At 37.8% G+C, this 16,060-nt stretch overlaps 2 protein-coding genes across 4 annotated transcripts in view; both read right to left on the reverse strand.

Moving 5' to 3' along the window:
* The window catches only part of bicc1a (BicC family RNA binding protein 1a), a 50,429-nt gene extending 39,942 nt beyond the window's left edge, over positions 1–10,487 (reverse strand). Inside the window, exon 1 of one of the 3 annotated variants that reach the window (XM_055172169.2) lies at positions 9,920–10,487. In XM_055172169.2, coding sequence (XP_055028144.1) covers positions 9,920–10,109 — 190 coding nt within the window. In that variant the 5' untranslated portion in view covers positions 10,110–10,487. The remainder of the gene's footprint in view (positions 1–9,919) is intronic. The other 2 variants (XM_055172167.2, XM_055172166.2) reach the window with 2 other exon arrangements.
* A 409-nt stretch (positions 10,488–10,896) lies between these two features.
* On the reverse strand, positions 10,897–14,241 carry ube2d1a (ubiquitin-conjugating enzyme E2D 1a). Its single transcript, XM_073869328.1, has 7 exons — positions 14,088–14,241; positions 13,385–13,448; positions 13,259–13,290; positions 13,065–13,142; positions 12,874–12,979; positions 11,444–11,540; positions 10,897–11,291 (listed from the first exon to the last, which is right to left on the reverse strand). Exons 1-7 carry the CDS (start codon positions 14,112–14,114, stop codon positions 11,249–11,251), a joined length of 447 nt encoding a protein of 148 aa, XP_073725429.1. The 5' UTR covers positions 14,115–14,241; the 3' UTR covers positions 10,897–11,248.
* Between the last annotated feature and the right edge of the window lie 1,819 nt (positions 14,242–16,060).

A 16,060-nucleotide genomic window follows, 5' to 3' on the forward strand; every position in this document is an offset into this window, starting at 1 on the left:
CGAGACCTTTCGATATGATTACGTAATCCTGTTAGCATTGCGACCGAATCTTTCAAATATGGTAAGGAGCATCACATTTCCGGCTGATGTCAGAGGTATTCAGGCCAATCACAATGTACAGATTAGCTAGCTAATCAGAGACAAAGAGCTTTTCAAATCTGTGCGTTTCAGGAACAGAGTGAAATCTGGAGCTACAAAAATGTACGGTATGTGGAAAATAATGTGTTTTTTAACCATAAACCACGCCAACGTTGTTTTTTGCAATGAAATAGGTGCTCTTTAACAACTGTTACAAAGCTTGGATGAGCCATGAAACTGTATAATATAACATTGATTGTGTTCATCTGAAATTTTCATTATTCACTGGATATCGCTTTAAGATGCAGAATCATTGGAATAAAAACAACAGGCAAGACAAAGCATGGCAGTGAGCCTCTTTCATGCTTATATCAACGGGCTTGGAATGAGCTTCAGTGACGTCATCACCTGCCGCATAAAGGGCTTGTTATAGTTGTGCGTAGGTCCTACGGCGTAGCCGCAATGGCGTAGGTTCCGCGTCGGTTTTCATTTATACTTTTGCATCATTGTGCAGGCCGCTGGTAGGCAGTATCCACGCGTGTAACTACAGTAGCAACGTGACCATAAAAGAAAAAGAAGCTTGGCAAAAGTTAACCCATGCACAAACGAAGAAGAAACAGCAACGTGTTGGGTATGATTTGAGAAGACCAGCAATGATGGAAGTAAATAAACAGCGACTTTTGTTGCAGTTTGAGTTTTCACCGTCGCAAACAGAAATAACTATGTCACTGTTTTTTTACCTGACGGGAGGGGTTTTGGTGGACCAATCCCAGCGCTTGCAGTCCGCGTAGAACTGACAAACTGGTAAACATTTTGCGAGGTGCACATCATGCTATGCAAAACTACGCACAGCCTACGGATAACCTACGGCGTAGCTACGGCGTAGAGCTAACGCACGACTATAAATCGGGCTTAACGGTCCAGGATGAATTATTGAAAACTGTGCGCTTCATTATCAGTTACTAATAAACCCGATAAACATTAACAACTATAGCCGTGTCTCATTTCAAAAGGCTGCGTCCTTCGCATCCTCCAAAGGGTCCTGAAATTAAACAAAACGTCCTTCGTATGACATACAGATGGAAAAAAGTATCACAATGCTATGCCAACACGTTTACATCATCATTGCGCTCTCACACCAGTTAAATAGAGGGAAAATGTTTTTACATTTGCAAAGTCATTGGAAAATAAAAAGTGTTTGCGTTTATTTTCTGCCGTTTTTTCTTTCAGGTGGAATCTGATAATGGCATTTTCGAAGGCCAAAATTTCTGTGCATCCCTACTATGAAGAACATAAAGAGAACATAAAAATAAAGCAGTTACTCTTTAGAGTCATCCAAGTTAATTTAGAAATTACACCGAAATCACACAGCTGCACTCTCTCTCATACTCACCACAAGAGACAAATAAACAATCTCAATACTCAGACACACACAGACAACTTAGAAAGACAAATATGAAAATAGCAATGCTCAAACCAGATAGAATGTTAAATGCAGTGTGTGTATTTGTGTGCATGTGTGGGTCAGAACACCACTTAGCTTTTGAGTTTCTGCTCTAATGAAACCCAGCTTCAAACACACACACACACACACACACACACACACACTTTGATTATAGCATAGCTCCTGTATACTACACATGTGTGTTAGGAATGTGTTGAGTAAGCAAGTGTAAGAATATAACCGTGTAATTGTATCAGTGTGTTTTTCTGGATTCTGGAGTTTAAGGGAAGTTCCAGGATTATCCCGGAGCGTGGGTGAGAAATCAGGGACACTGATCCATAATCAGCCTCTGGATTCAAATGTGAACAAGAGATACGTGTTCAAAAAAATGCCAGATTACTTGTTAATATGAATCTTACATATCAGTCTCAATTCCAGTAATGAGCTCTGCTGTGATGTCCCAACATGTGATGAAGTGGAATCTGATTGCTTACATAAAACTCACAAGGCAGGAAATATAAATCATGCTACTCATAAGCATGACTCTTCCAGTGCCCAGAATTGCAATAAAAAAATCCAAACTTTAATTTTTTCTTATGATGTGTGTTATAACTTGAGTTAGATTTTTGTAAACTAATAATACAATCTTCTCCAATCAAGGGCCCTACAAAGTGGTTAAAACAAACAGTCTAAACTAACACAAACTAGGGCCCTAGAGCCCAACAATGACATCTGGTCATGGGAAACACAACATGAAACATGACACATAACGCTCAAGTCTAATGTTTTCCAGAAACATTATGAAATGAGCATCATTTCCATGCAAGACTTGGCATTTATTAAAGGGACACTCCACTTTTTTTGATAATATACTCATTTTCCAGCTCCCCTAGTTTTAAATATTAGATTATTACCGTTTTGGAATCCATTCAGCTGATCTCCGGGACTGGCGCTACCACTTTTAGCATAGCTAAGCACAATCCATTAAATCTGATTAGACTATTTAGTGATGGTCATGACCGCCATAATGTATTAACGGTATATGAAGGTACTCACCATATGTGTTTACGGTAGTCCAATTATATAGAGGGTTTACGGTAGTAAGCATGCAGTTTTATGAATGGAGTTGCAATGGCGGTGTGCACGCCGAGTAGGCAACGCCAGTTTGGTGGCGTAGTTATGTAGTTACGCACTGGCTGAAAATAGTCCCCTGCCATTGAAAGTTACTAAGGGGACTATTTTCGGCTGCTGCATAATATCATTGAGCCTCCTGCAGCCATGGTACAGCAGCAAAGTCCTTGATTATTACGCCAGAATGAGAGTATAGACTCACCTAAATAATTATTAGGAACACCATACTAATACTGTGTTTGACCGCCTTTCACCTTCAGAACTGCCTTAATTCTACATGGCATTGATTTAACAAGGTGCTGAAAGCATTCTTTAGAAGTGTTGGCCCATATTGATAGGATAGCATATTGCAGTTGATGGAGATTTGTGGGATGCACATCCAGGGGACGAAGCTCCCGTTCCACCCCATCCCAAAAGGAGCCCTTTGGGTTGAGATCTGGTGACTGTGGGGGCCATTTTAGTACAGTGAACTCATTGTCATGTTCAAGAAACCCATTTGAAATGATCCGAGCTTTGTGACATGGTGCATTATCCTGTTGGAAGTAGCCATTAGAGGATGGGTACATGGTGGTCATAAAGGGATGGACATGGTCAGAAACAATGCTCAGGAAGGCCTTGGCATTTAAACAATGCCCAATTGGCACTAAGGAGCCTAAAGTGTTGAAAGAAAACATCCCCCACACCATTACATCACCACCAGCAGCCTGCACAGTGGTAACAAGGCATGATTGGATCCATGTTCTCATTCTGTTTTCCGCCAAATTCTGACTACCATCTGAATGTCTCAACAGAAATCGAGATTCATCAGACCAGGCACCATTTTTCCAGTCTTCAACTGTCCAATTTTGGTGAGCTCGTGCAAATTGTAGCCTCCATTTCATATTTGTAGTGGAGATGAGTGGTACCAGGTGGGGTCTTCTGCTGTTGTAGCCCATCCGCCTCAAGGTTGTGCGTGTTGTGGCTTCACAAATGCTTTGCTGCATACCTCGGTTGTAACGAGTGGTTATTTTAGTCAAAGTTGCTCTTCTATCAGCTTGGTTGTGCGTGAAAATCCCAGTAACTGAGCAGATTGTGAAATACTCAGAACGGCCCGTCTGGCAAATAACATCAAAATCCCGCGAGAGGGATTCGAGAAATCCTACAGAAGCCACTATCAAAATGCTCTCACGGTACTTTGTTGTCATCCACTATCAGTCCTTGCGGTGCCACAAGCAGCAGCAGTGCTGATCACGACACCTTTTACCTTAATCACAGATCCCCAGCACATTTAGTACACGTTTAAGAGGGTCAAATAATACTATTTATGTTTGCTTTTTTATATAGTCTGTTACTTAGCTGTTTGTATAAGATCGTCATAGTTACAAAATTTGGTCTCAATTCTGAAGACATCGCTGATCCAGACCAGCCTAAAACGCATCAATCTGAAGGATTTAATCATTTTCAACTTTACTAGGACATTTTGGGGCTTCTGATTCACATACTGTAAGTGTGTTTTAATTTATGTTTTTGATGTTTTGATGTTGTAAGACCACATCTTACAGAATCTACGTTAGTTTAGTTTGTCACAAGATTAAATGATGGGGATAACGTTTTATTTACAGGTAAAGTTAACTTAAGTAGCCTTACTGTGTTAAAAGTAGGCTACCTGCTGTAAATTAACAAACTGTTAATAAACCTACCATGTATGATCCCAGGGCATACGAGTTATAAATTAATATTTAATTAGGAGATTTGCTATCATTTTGACAAATGGCTTAAATACACTGTATACAAAACCATATAAGCACTGCTGCGACAGGCCACATTTTTGCCCGTATTTCAGAGTGAGAAAGTTGGCAACCGTAACCACACCCCTAAATGCATTGAAGCAACTGCCATGTGATTGGTTGATTAGATAATAGCATTAATGAGAAATTGAACAGGTGTTCCTAATAATCCTTTAAGTGAGTGTAGTTCCTAGCCATATCTGCCTAGAAAATTTTTAAAAAGTCGGTCTTAGTACACGATGGAACTACAGAAGAGTCAAGTTTTAAATAGGAAAAAATATCCAAACTCTTTGGTTTTTTTTACATAAGTTGTATTATTTGGAATTATTAAGAGTTGTAAACAAGTCTCTCTAGAAGAATACTGCAACTATTGTTGCAGTGGTATGGGTTTTTATAGCACTGTCTGGCAAAATGATCTGCCAATTGACTTTTATTCACTGCATTGGCTATAAAATGCACTCTTGTCTGTCAATCCACAGCACTTATATAAATCTACTAAAACATATTTTTTACAACTTGAAGTTAATAATTCTTTCACCTCATCTAATCAAATCAACATCTCATGTCTACAGTAAGTGTGCCATTCACAAGATACGTGCACAACATTCGCACTTATAAACTAAAAACCAAGGCAATAGACCTGTGTTTCCCTGGCAACAGTGCGCTGAACCATGAGCACATTCCCAAACCAGAACGTACTTCCTGTTTCTTCCCTCACAAACCCAGACCCACATGCATCATCTACATACACACAAAGTTAAGAATGGATGCATGCAGCCAGACAAAATTAGACTCACCAAATAAAACCCACATGTAAGAACTGACACGCATAAACAAATTAATCAAACACAAACTTGTGTTCGAAATGTATCTAGTAACAAACCCACAACCCCCACACATAAGCCAGAAGCTAGCTGGAAGGTGCGAGATGTTTTAAATATAAAAGCTGGCAAAATCCTTAATTTATTCTTACATAGTTTTACCTCATGCTACAACAAACCCACAAAACGCACAAATTAATTGAATAGCCACTTGGGGGACATATGATTTCCATTAACCACAAGAACAAACTCTACTAAACAAACACAAAATTATTTTCGGAATTCCTTATCACTCCGAATACAGGGACAGGCTAGCACACATTTTTCTGTATTTAATCAAAACCAGATGTTTGACCAATAACAACTACTTGGTTAAAAAAAATGTAATCGTAAAATACAAACTATTTCAATAAAATTCTCAATAGGATCAGTGAGATTTGTTTTAGAGTGCTGGTATATGAGACAGAAAATTAGATTTAGCGCTTCAGGTCGCATTTTTAAGACAGCGCAACCTGCAAATACTGAATTTCTTCTAAGGTGTTATTTCATGTAAAAAGATGAGTAGATTGCATGCCCACCAGTGTGTAGGCCTATGTGTGTGAAAAAGGGTGGGTCCGGGCTGGCAGTGATTAATCAAGTGCGCTGGTCATATCGCCCTAAATTGAAAATAAAACCGCAGATTGTAATTTCTTGAAAAGTTTATTAATAATAAAAAAAATGTTTTGCATTGCAGGCTGATTTAAGTTGTGCCCCTAAATTTTCTGCTTGCGCTCCTAACATTTTCAGACACGGGCTACAGTGCTCCTAATAAAAATAATTGGAGCTCTGTTTTATTATAGTGCGCTGCAAGCATTTTCCCTCCAATTGTGTCACATTGTTTGTGTGACTGTACTGCACATCAGTGCATGACTATCTTTGGAGTTTTCCGACTTTGCTACTTCTCAGATTCCCTTATGTGAGCATGAATCACATATGATCCAATTCTCTCCATTTCTCTTTCTTAGTAACTATTAAAAGCAGATTGACTGCAGGGCAAAATGATCACATTCAGAAGAGGGAGGCGCTGGGTCTTCCCCGCCATATATACATCACTCTCCGCAGTTGTTTTTATGAACGTTTATTTCATTTGCATTAGTCTATCTGTTATATCTTTCGAGAATCAAAACACATTGCTTTATGATCAAACCCACTTGATGCGTCAAACCAATCAGAACACGTCATCCAAAACATCTCCAGATGATGCACGTCATGCAGTTCTCAAAGAGGGATGACTTGAGTCATTAGAAATGGGTAAAACAGTGAGTAAGTATGATGTAATAGGTGTTGACAGCAGGGGTAGTTTTTAAGGTAGTACTATGTTTCCTGGCTGAAGATGTTTCTTAGTTCTGTCACCCTCAAGTGACCTGGAAACATTCACTTGTGCTGTCGCAAACATGAACATAAACAAAAATGATAAAGAGTTATGATGGTCTCTGGTTTTCCACTTCCAGCAAGGACGTATTACATCCAGTATACGTAAACTTTTTGGAATGCAATAAAAGTCACACACACAACTGCATGCACACATACACGATTGCACATGCATAACATTTACCGTACCCAAAACCTTCACCATATGTCCTTGACCATTTAAAGAAATAGTTCATCCAAAAATGAGTACTCAAAATATTAAAGCAACCCTATGTAGTTTCCATGTAAAAATGACTTACAGCTCCCCCATGTGGTTGAAAAGCGCAACAGTGCCTGGTATCAGACACTCTTCTGCAGGCAGGGGGAGGGACAGGGCTGTGTTTCCTACCCTCCACCGCCACTTTCAGAGCGTGCTTGTAGCAGCTAGGAGGCTGCTCAAGTTGCAGCAACAGTACAATTTGTCCGGTTAAAAGTTGTTCTATCACTGAAATAATTTTAGAGACATTATTTAAAGGTTAAAAAACTACATAGTGTTGCCTTAAATGCTTTCTTTTACAAATGTATAATTTTGCTTTAGAAGACTTATATAAAAACATCAGAGTCCTTCGGATTACTTACAGAGGGTTTCAGCGGTAACGACATAAACAAACGGCTTTCTTGGAAAACAAACGTAACTTCCGGTAAACTTCACCAAAGAATCACTAAGGGGGTGTGCACACCAAAACTTTTACGCCCGCGGCCGGCACGTTTCAATTGTTTCCAATGGAAGCTCTGTGTATTTTAAATAAGCCAGCAGCTAGCGGTTTTCTTACGCGCTGAAAACCGGTGCTCGGCTGTTTTTCCGCGCTCAGCGCTGAGACTTTGGGTGAAAAGCTCCACTCGTCAATGTCAATTCTCACACGGCTGTCCAATCACAGTGGAGGAGGGGCGGGGCATTACCACAGCAATTAAACAAAAATTGACCGGAAGTTGATTTCCGTCCACATGCGTAATCGCAACAACGCACGTGTGTCCAATGAAACCATCTATAAGAGATGCATGTGGGGTTTTTTTAGGCTTAAACATTTCAAGTGCATATAATTGGACAACATGTTTTGATATTAAATTATTACATTTTGTTTTAGCTGAAGAAATAAGGTCATATACACAGTACATCTGGTATGGCACAAGGGTGAGTAAATTATAACAATTTTAGTTTTGGGGTAAACTCTTCATTTAAAGGGGACATTTCACAATACTTTTTTTAAAATGTAAAATAAATCTTTGATGTTTCCAGATGTGTATGTGTTTTAGTGCAAAATATCATATAGATAATTTATTATAACATGTTAAAATTGCCACTTTGTAGGTGTGAGTAAAAATTTGCCATTTTTGGTGTGTCTTTTAAAATGCAAATGAGTAGGGCTGTGCAAAAATATCGACAGAGTTAACTATTGTGATTCATTTTTCCACGATAGTGTATCGATATTTCAATCTCTACTATTGATATTTTTAAAACCCATCAAATCCCTCTGTGTGCGTCAAACAAACTCCTCCACCACTGCTGTAGTTGTCGCTGTCCAGTTCTCTGTCATACACAGCCATTCGGTCAATGTCTCAGAAGTTAGCGGGAGTGAGAAAATGGCAGAAAATGTAAAAACACCTTGCAGCTTTCAAAGCCGATTTGTGGAAACAAAAAAATTCAGCTCATTTTTTACATTAAAAAAAGAATGAAAATGTATCGCAATGTACCGCAACATGCAACGTATTGTATCGTATCATGATCCATGTATCGTGATATGTATTGTATCGTGAGGCCCTTGCCAATACCCAGCCCTACAAATGACCGTGTCGTGGTTGGATAGTGCAGAATAAGGGGTGGTATTATCCCCTTCTGACATCACAGGGAGAGTCAAATTTCAATGACCGATTTTTTTCACATGCTTGCAGAGAATGGTTTACCAAAACTAAGTTACTGGGTTGTTCTTTTTCACATTTTCTAGGTTGGTAGAAGCACTGGGGACCTAATTATAGCACTTAAACATGGAAAAAGTCACATTTTCATGATATGTGCCCTTTAAATGTGGTTTGGCTTAGTGCTGCCTCACAATTAGTCACGACTAATCGTTTGCAGAATAAAAGTTTTTGTTTACATAATGTGTGTGTACTGTGTATAATAATTATGTATATATAAATACACACACATACATGTATAATTTTAAGAAAAAAAGTGTGTGTTTGTGCATAATTATTATACACAGTACACCCACATTTATTCCGTAAACAAAAACTTTTATTCTGCAAATGATTAGTCGCGACTAATCGTGAGGCAGCACTAGTTTGGCTGCACACTCACAAACTTCAAAATTCATAAAGTAGAGGTCCTGCTATAACAGAAAAAAAGTTTTCAATATCTTCCACAACACCAAACCACCAACCTCAACTTTGAAAGCTAAAAATCCTGAAGAACTGTACTCACGCTAGAGAACAATAAATGTAAAAACATAGATGATCGTTATTCTGCAGTGAAGCCAATGTCTGCAGACTGAAAACATGATTCAGACATGAATTTATGATCATTAAACTACATGTTAGATGTAGATTGAACCACAAGCGTCTCTCTCTCTCTCTCTCTCTGCATATACTTAGTTCTGAGGGTCAAATATTTAAAAATATCATCACAAGTACAGAACAACTGACTTTTGAGGAATTGAATAATGTCAACAGATCTGTGCAAGGTTAATTTTTTAAAAATATCAATAGTCTGGTATGAAACAATGTATGTCAATCCTTATTAATATAGTAAAACAATATGTGTATACAAACAAACGAAAACTAATTTAAACAGTGATGCACTTGAGATAATGGCAATGTTGATTTCAATTGTGAACCTGCCTGTGATAACGCAGCTAGTCATTTTTTAGTTATTTACTAGAATCTACATAAAATCACTCTACATACTGTGAATAATATTCTGTGAAAGTATGAGCTTGATATCTTTAATATTGACTGAGTAAGACCATATCAAATATTAAAATCAATGACTTAACGTTAAATAAAAATTTGACGATACTCATATGAGACTTTAGTCAAAATTTACAACAAACCTCTAACGCTAACACATACGGCCTACACAACAAACAAAACACGTAACTTACTTAAATTATTTAAAAATAACTATTAACGTTAAAGCTTGCAGCGTCGAAATGTGTTGTTTTGTAACGTGTTTTCAAAGCATCCTACCATGTTGAAAGTTTTGTAAGAAAGTTCTGCTCGAGAAGTTAACATACCCAGTAACATAGTTTCCAGCTTCTTGCGGTCCACTCGAAACCTCTCCTCGGTCCAGTCTGGGTCAGGCGGGGAGATGTGGCCGCAGTGTCCGCTTGAATCATCCTCGGACGCGGCAGACGGTGAATCGTCGCTTCGTTCGCTGCTGGAGCCCTGATCCGAGTGATTCATGAAACTTAGCTGGTCAGCCATTGCGCCCCAAGTATCCCAAACTTACTAAGCGAGGTTTATATGTGCCGTGTTGTCAACATTAAGAGAAAAACATCCCGATGTTAAGGTAAGTTTTCCCTTTCCCCTCTTTGAAGTGCCTTAATGCCTCTCTGGCCAGTAACTGCCCCCTAAATTCCTCTCCCCTCCACTTTTCCTCTTGCTCCAGGACTGCACACTATAGTTGGAGGAGATGGATGGATGGATGTGCTCCTGCGGGAGCGTTCACGTGTCAGGATCACCGCCCACTCTCTCCTCCTCCCAAACTTTTCCAACATAGGCGCGCAAATTAACGGGAAAATTTGGACGTGTATAGAAGTGATGTCACTTATATAATGTGGATTCTTGATGAAACACCACAATAAAGCGCTTGCAAGTGTTTTTGCATTAGACTAACTGTTTCGGACTCAAGAGTTTCTGAACTATGAAACAGCTGAAGTGCAAAAAGTTCAGTGGCTCATTATGATGGTAATAAAAAAGATAAATGTCGACACCTGGTGGTATATTTCTGCAACAAATAATGTTTTTCTGACAGATTTAAACAGCAATGTATATCCAGAGCGACGTACAGTGCATCATCTATAATTTTTTATCAGTATGGGATCGAACCCATGACCTCTGCGTTGCTAACATAACGCTAACCAATTGAACTTCAGGAACACGTGTGCAATATATGTTGACAAATTTACAAATCATTCTGACTCACAAACACACATACACACACATACCCATGCAATATTCTAGCATTTTCCAATAAACAGAATGTGAAACATTCTTTTAACATATTTTTAATGCAAATACAATAAAAACGATTCAGTATTGTTTATTATTTCTATACAATAAAATTTACTAAAAAAGTAAATACAGTAATTCGTTGGAAAATAAAAGCACATTTTTGTTAACTGACAGGCAGTTTTTTCCAGGATGTCAATGTTAATAGGAACAAGTGACTTGGCCTCCTGAACAATGATTTTAAGGTATGTGTATATTGGTGTACTGTATGTGTGCGTTTATGTAGGAGTTTCTTCTGTTAGTAAGCGTCTTCAGTCTCTGTTCAGATGTTTTGCAGAGTTGTGTGCATTAATAGTCTCCATGTGCAACAATTTTAAAATCTTGCCATCCAGTTACATTGCATACTTGTGAGTCCATTCCCTCGCGAGCCTATTATACTTATAAGACAAAAATCAGACACATTAATTCACAACACACATAAAATACAACCAGCCAATCTGAAAACACTGAAATAGCTTAGTATTTAGAAGTAGCAATTTTTCTAACAAAAACACAGTGAGTGAGCCATGCATACACACAGGGTTACTTACTTATCTTTGTCTGATTTGTAGATGTGCGCGATATCTGGAACTAAGGGGTCATCCGGATTTGGGTCACAAAGAAGTGAGCATATGGATAATAAAACTGAAAAATAACACCAGAAAAAAGTGGAATAGTTTACATATAAATGTAATTTTTGTGATTGACAATCATTTTTAACATAATATCATATAAATATAAGCTTCATATCTTTCATATTGACTGAGTGAGGGCTTGTTAAAGATTGAAATCAATGTAAATGATTTTGCTTTAACAAATTCAGCAACGTCAGTCCTCTACGTAATCTTAGATCTGCAGAACATGACAGAGTCAGACTTTAAAGGAAAACACCACCGTTTTTCAATATTTTACTATGTACAGTTCTTACCTTAACTTAGACTAATTAATACATACCTATCTTTTTTCAATGCATGCACTTAACTTTGTAGTAGGGTTGCACCGATAAATGCCGATATACACTAATAATACGTGGCTGATGACTATTCTGAATCGCACTGAATCGACATTTCACCGTAAATCATTGAGCAGCATAGCAAGCATCATCGGTCGATATATCGGTGCACCCCTGTTACATGAGTACTTACACAAGTAAGCATGGTGGCACAAAATAAAACGCGGCAATCTCCAAAGGGGACAAAAAATGAGAACTATATTTTATGGCGGAAGAGGTGGAAGTGCTGCAAACTAAGTGCTCTTCGGCCATACAATATAGTTCTCATTTCTATCCGCCTCAAAAATCGCCACGTTTTATTTTGTGCCACCATACTTACCCATGTAACTACTCATGTAACAGTCTTCAAATAGGGAAAACATGGAAGTGTTTGGTGGCTTCTAAATCCACCCCGGTTTGGATCCCAAGGAATGAATGGGGCCAGGCTCAATGCCAACACATTCCCAACGCGCTGTACAAAGATTTAGTGCACGCATTGATAAAAGATAGGTTTGTATTAATTTGTCTAATTTGAGGTAAGAACATAGAAAATATTGAAAAAGCGGTGGTGTTTTCCTTTAAGTTTCTTTTTATAACTCAAAATTCTCTACTGACCCCTCAAATTCTCTTTATCATCTCTCCCAAAGACATTTGACAATTATACTGGCATCCATAACTCTAAGGCTTTGATCACACTGCGCATATATCTGATTTGATTTTCAAATCCAGTCCTCAAGCATAACTGCATGCATTGTCATTTTGCAAGTGATGAAATCTGATCCATTCACTCAGTGTGGTCAACATCCGGTGTATCTGCATCTGTTGCTATAGCAATGATGTCAGCACAGTGTCAAGAGAATTTCTCCTACAACAACCGAAAGTAGCCGTCAGCGCAGAATGAGACGACCCGGAATTTTGGCCTCTGATCATGTCCGTCACGACGTATTGGTGTGGTGCTGAACAATGTGTGAATATGTGCACTCTAACCTTTGGATACAGTCAGGGCTGGTGACCACTGGGAGCGCAGAATATCCAAACAGATGCTTCCATTACTGTTAATATTTGGGTGATAGATTTTCGTTGTGAAGGCAACCTGTCAAAGCAACAATGATATCATGGATCATAAAAAATACATCATCTTGACATCACCTGGAGTTGGTGTGAACAGATCTACTCACCTTTGGTGGCTTAAAGGGATAATCTGTTGGGAAATGGATTGTGAGGAAAAATACACCTCCCTGGTATGGACTATCACCCTACAGGGAAGATAAAGAAAGAGTGAGTATGTGACAGAAGCAAAGTACCTTTTTATTTAAGCCGTAGTTAAATTAATGGAAAAAACATTAACCTGAAATTATTCATGCATACTTACTGGACCCATTATTGTTGCCTGCCAGTGAAATACTAAAAGGGTAAACCGAATTTAGTCAAAGGACCAGTATGTCACAGCAGCATTAAATCACATAGTTTATACAGGTAGCAAACTTTACACACTTACAGTCCTCTCCAAGTGGTCCAGCTGAGCATTGCCAGGGTGGATCCCGTTGCAAGTCCTGTAGCTCCTACAGACAGCAAATAAGTATGCTTTTTAAGTACATAAAATACATTTTTAACATCACATATAAAAAATATAACATTGCAATTGAGAACCATAACACCTTTATTCACACACATATTTGACAACCAAAATACTATATACCACAAAAACCATGTAAAAGTCTTTTTGCCATCAACATTTACAAAAACAAGAGTTTTAACAGCCTTGAAAAATATTAATTAATAAGGTATAGGCTAGTATGTTGTCCCTGAGAATAAGGCTAACAACACATCATCACATATACATATTATAATAATATTTAAATATAACGTTCTTGCTGACCAATAAGATATCTACGTAAGATTTACTTTATTATAGGTCATGCAAACGGACCTCGACAATATAAATCAGGGCCACGGCGTCCTTATAAAAATGACTGTAAATCTCATATTATTTGACTTCTTGATAAGACTGAGATGCTTTGTTCCCGACATCCAGCTCTATACAGCTAGCAGAAAAACATAATTTCTTCTGACTTTTCACAGTCATTTAGGATGACAGGTTATTCAATTTAAGATATGCGTAAATAATATGTTGGATTCCCGATTAGACAATATAACGTTACCTTTTAGACATGTGTTGTGCTTAAAAATACATCTCATACCTTCTGGATCCTTTTCAAAGCCATCATTCTACGCTTCTCTTCTATGCCTGATTATACGAAGGCAACAGCAATAACACTGCGGACATGAAAGGACTCCTACTTCAAAATAAAAGTCCCAGTGCGCTGGAATAGCTCATCAGTCTAAATACGACGTTTCAACGATTGATTTTGTGTGCTTTGCTTACACTCAATTTAAGTTACCCAATGTGGGTAAACAAGAGTATTTATTTTTGTTTTTTAGGTTCTGCAGCCTACCCAATTCGTTCATAATTGTTGCTTTAACAAAATAAAATTTGCATGTTGCCATGGAAACACTGTGCTCATGACTCCTACAGAAAGTTCAAAACGCCTTGCATATTTTTAAATTAACATTTAAAACCTTTGTTAAATAAAATTGTGTATTTTGCAGATACACGGCCCTCGTGGGTTTAGTATTATTTATGTAATACTGTTTATGTTGCGTTTTACTTTTATATACTTCTAAGGTTTGTTAATTTGATATCCTGTTGGTTAGTGTCATATTTTGTTAAATAAAATAAAATAAAATAAAAATATTTTTTCTATTTTTGTCTATTTAGGTCATGTGGTGACATATGTTATTTCCTAATAAATATAATTAAATATTGTACCATACAGATATTGTACAAAGTAGATTTTAGGGTAATTTGGAGTTTTGAGCGTGTTTTAGTTAAACATAATATCTTTACTGGAAGTCTCGGGGGTCTAGTATTATTTCTGTAATACTGTTTATGTTGCGTTTTACTTTTATATATTTCTAAGGTTGGTTAATTTTATTTCCTGTTGGTTATAAATAAAATAAAATAAAATAAAATAAAATAAGTCTAGTCAGACATGTCTCTGCTGTGCGGTGGGGAACAGCGCAGGTGACGCAGCTATGGATCCTCCGTAGCCCTAGAGACCGTCTCATTTCAGTTCGCTCTTTTGTTGGCTTCATAGGCTGCATCCTTCGAAGACCGAGTCCTCGCTTTCAAAGACGCGACCTTCGAATGATCAAGCCTTCGAATTGGTACACAGCTTCTGAATCAATTTTATAGATCTGGGACTCAAAATTGAATTAAAAATCAATCAATAAAATAATTTACAAAAAACTTTAAAAGAGAATGTTTAAATGCTTGTTTTGAAGTAAACACTTGACTGGGTGGATGGGTGGAGGGATTACTGTAATTCATTTTTGATGTAGGTTGCAGATGTTCTATGCGATAATCGCAAATTAGAGCTAATCCCAATAAACAACATATCAGACAGCATTACAGCCTGTATCCTAAGTAGCATGTTTACTTGCTGAAAATAATCACCTTGCTTGTTGATGTGAAATAAAAATTTCTCACTAACATATATGGCAAGCCAAACTCAAACTGGCTTGGGGCCAATTCTGAGATCTTGCCGCAGAGCTATTTTAACATAAAAAACACAATATTTTTGTAAATTTACTCCATTTAAATTCTAATATTAAACATATATATAACAATATGAAAAATATATAAATTTTAATTTAACCTTCTGCAAAAACTATGGGGAAGGGAGGGCCACAAATGGCCCGAGTTTGAGACCAATGATATATGGGTATACTTATGAACAGTGTAAACCTTTATTTTTCAAGAAGACAGTTACGCCATTGTTATGTTCTGTAGCAACGCAGTAAAATGCCAAATGGCCTTGCATATTCATTAGGAAACACTGAACCAAATCAGCTTTGTTCAGATATGTGATTTCAAAGGGCTTGCCAAAACCTCTGTGTGTGCCAAGTGTACATCTGTATGTTTGGAGCTCTCTGTCCTGCTAAGCTACTTACAAATTAGCAGGACACATGATGTTTTCTCTTCATCATTATCATAAACAATCACTAGCCCTGACCTCTGCCAATCACTTTAGCCTTCACATTCTCTCTCACACAGATGTTCCAAAAAGTACAACAAACATGGCTAATTTCCACAGTTATGCTTGGCTGAGAT

This window comes from Misgurnus anguillicaudatus, chromosome 7 (genome assembly GCF_027580225.2).
Source record: "Misgurnus anguillicaudatus chromosome 7, ASM2758022v2, whole genome shotgun sequence".
In the NCBI taxonomy this organism is placed as follows: domain Eukaryota; kingdom Metazoa; phylum Chordata; class Actinopteri; order Cypriniformes; family Cobitidae; genus Misgurnus; species Misgurnus anguillicaudatus.

Excerpts from the sequence above, each read along its gene's own strand:
- ube2d1a (XM_073869328.1), bottom strand. The coding sequence starts at position 14,114 with ATGATGGCTTTGAAAAGGATCCAGAAG. Across the intron at positions 13,291-13,384 it reads TGGACCACTTGGAGAGGACT|TATTTCACTGGCAGGCAACA; the intron begins GTAAGTGTGTAA and ends TTACCCTTTTAG. Across the intron at positions 13,143-13,258 it reads AGGCAACAATAATGGGTCCA|GGTGATAGTCCATACCAGGG; the intron begins GTAAGTATGCAT and ends TCTTCCCTGTAG.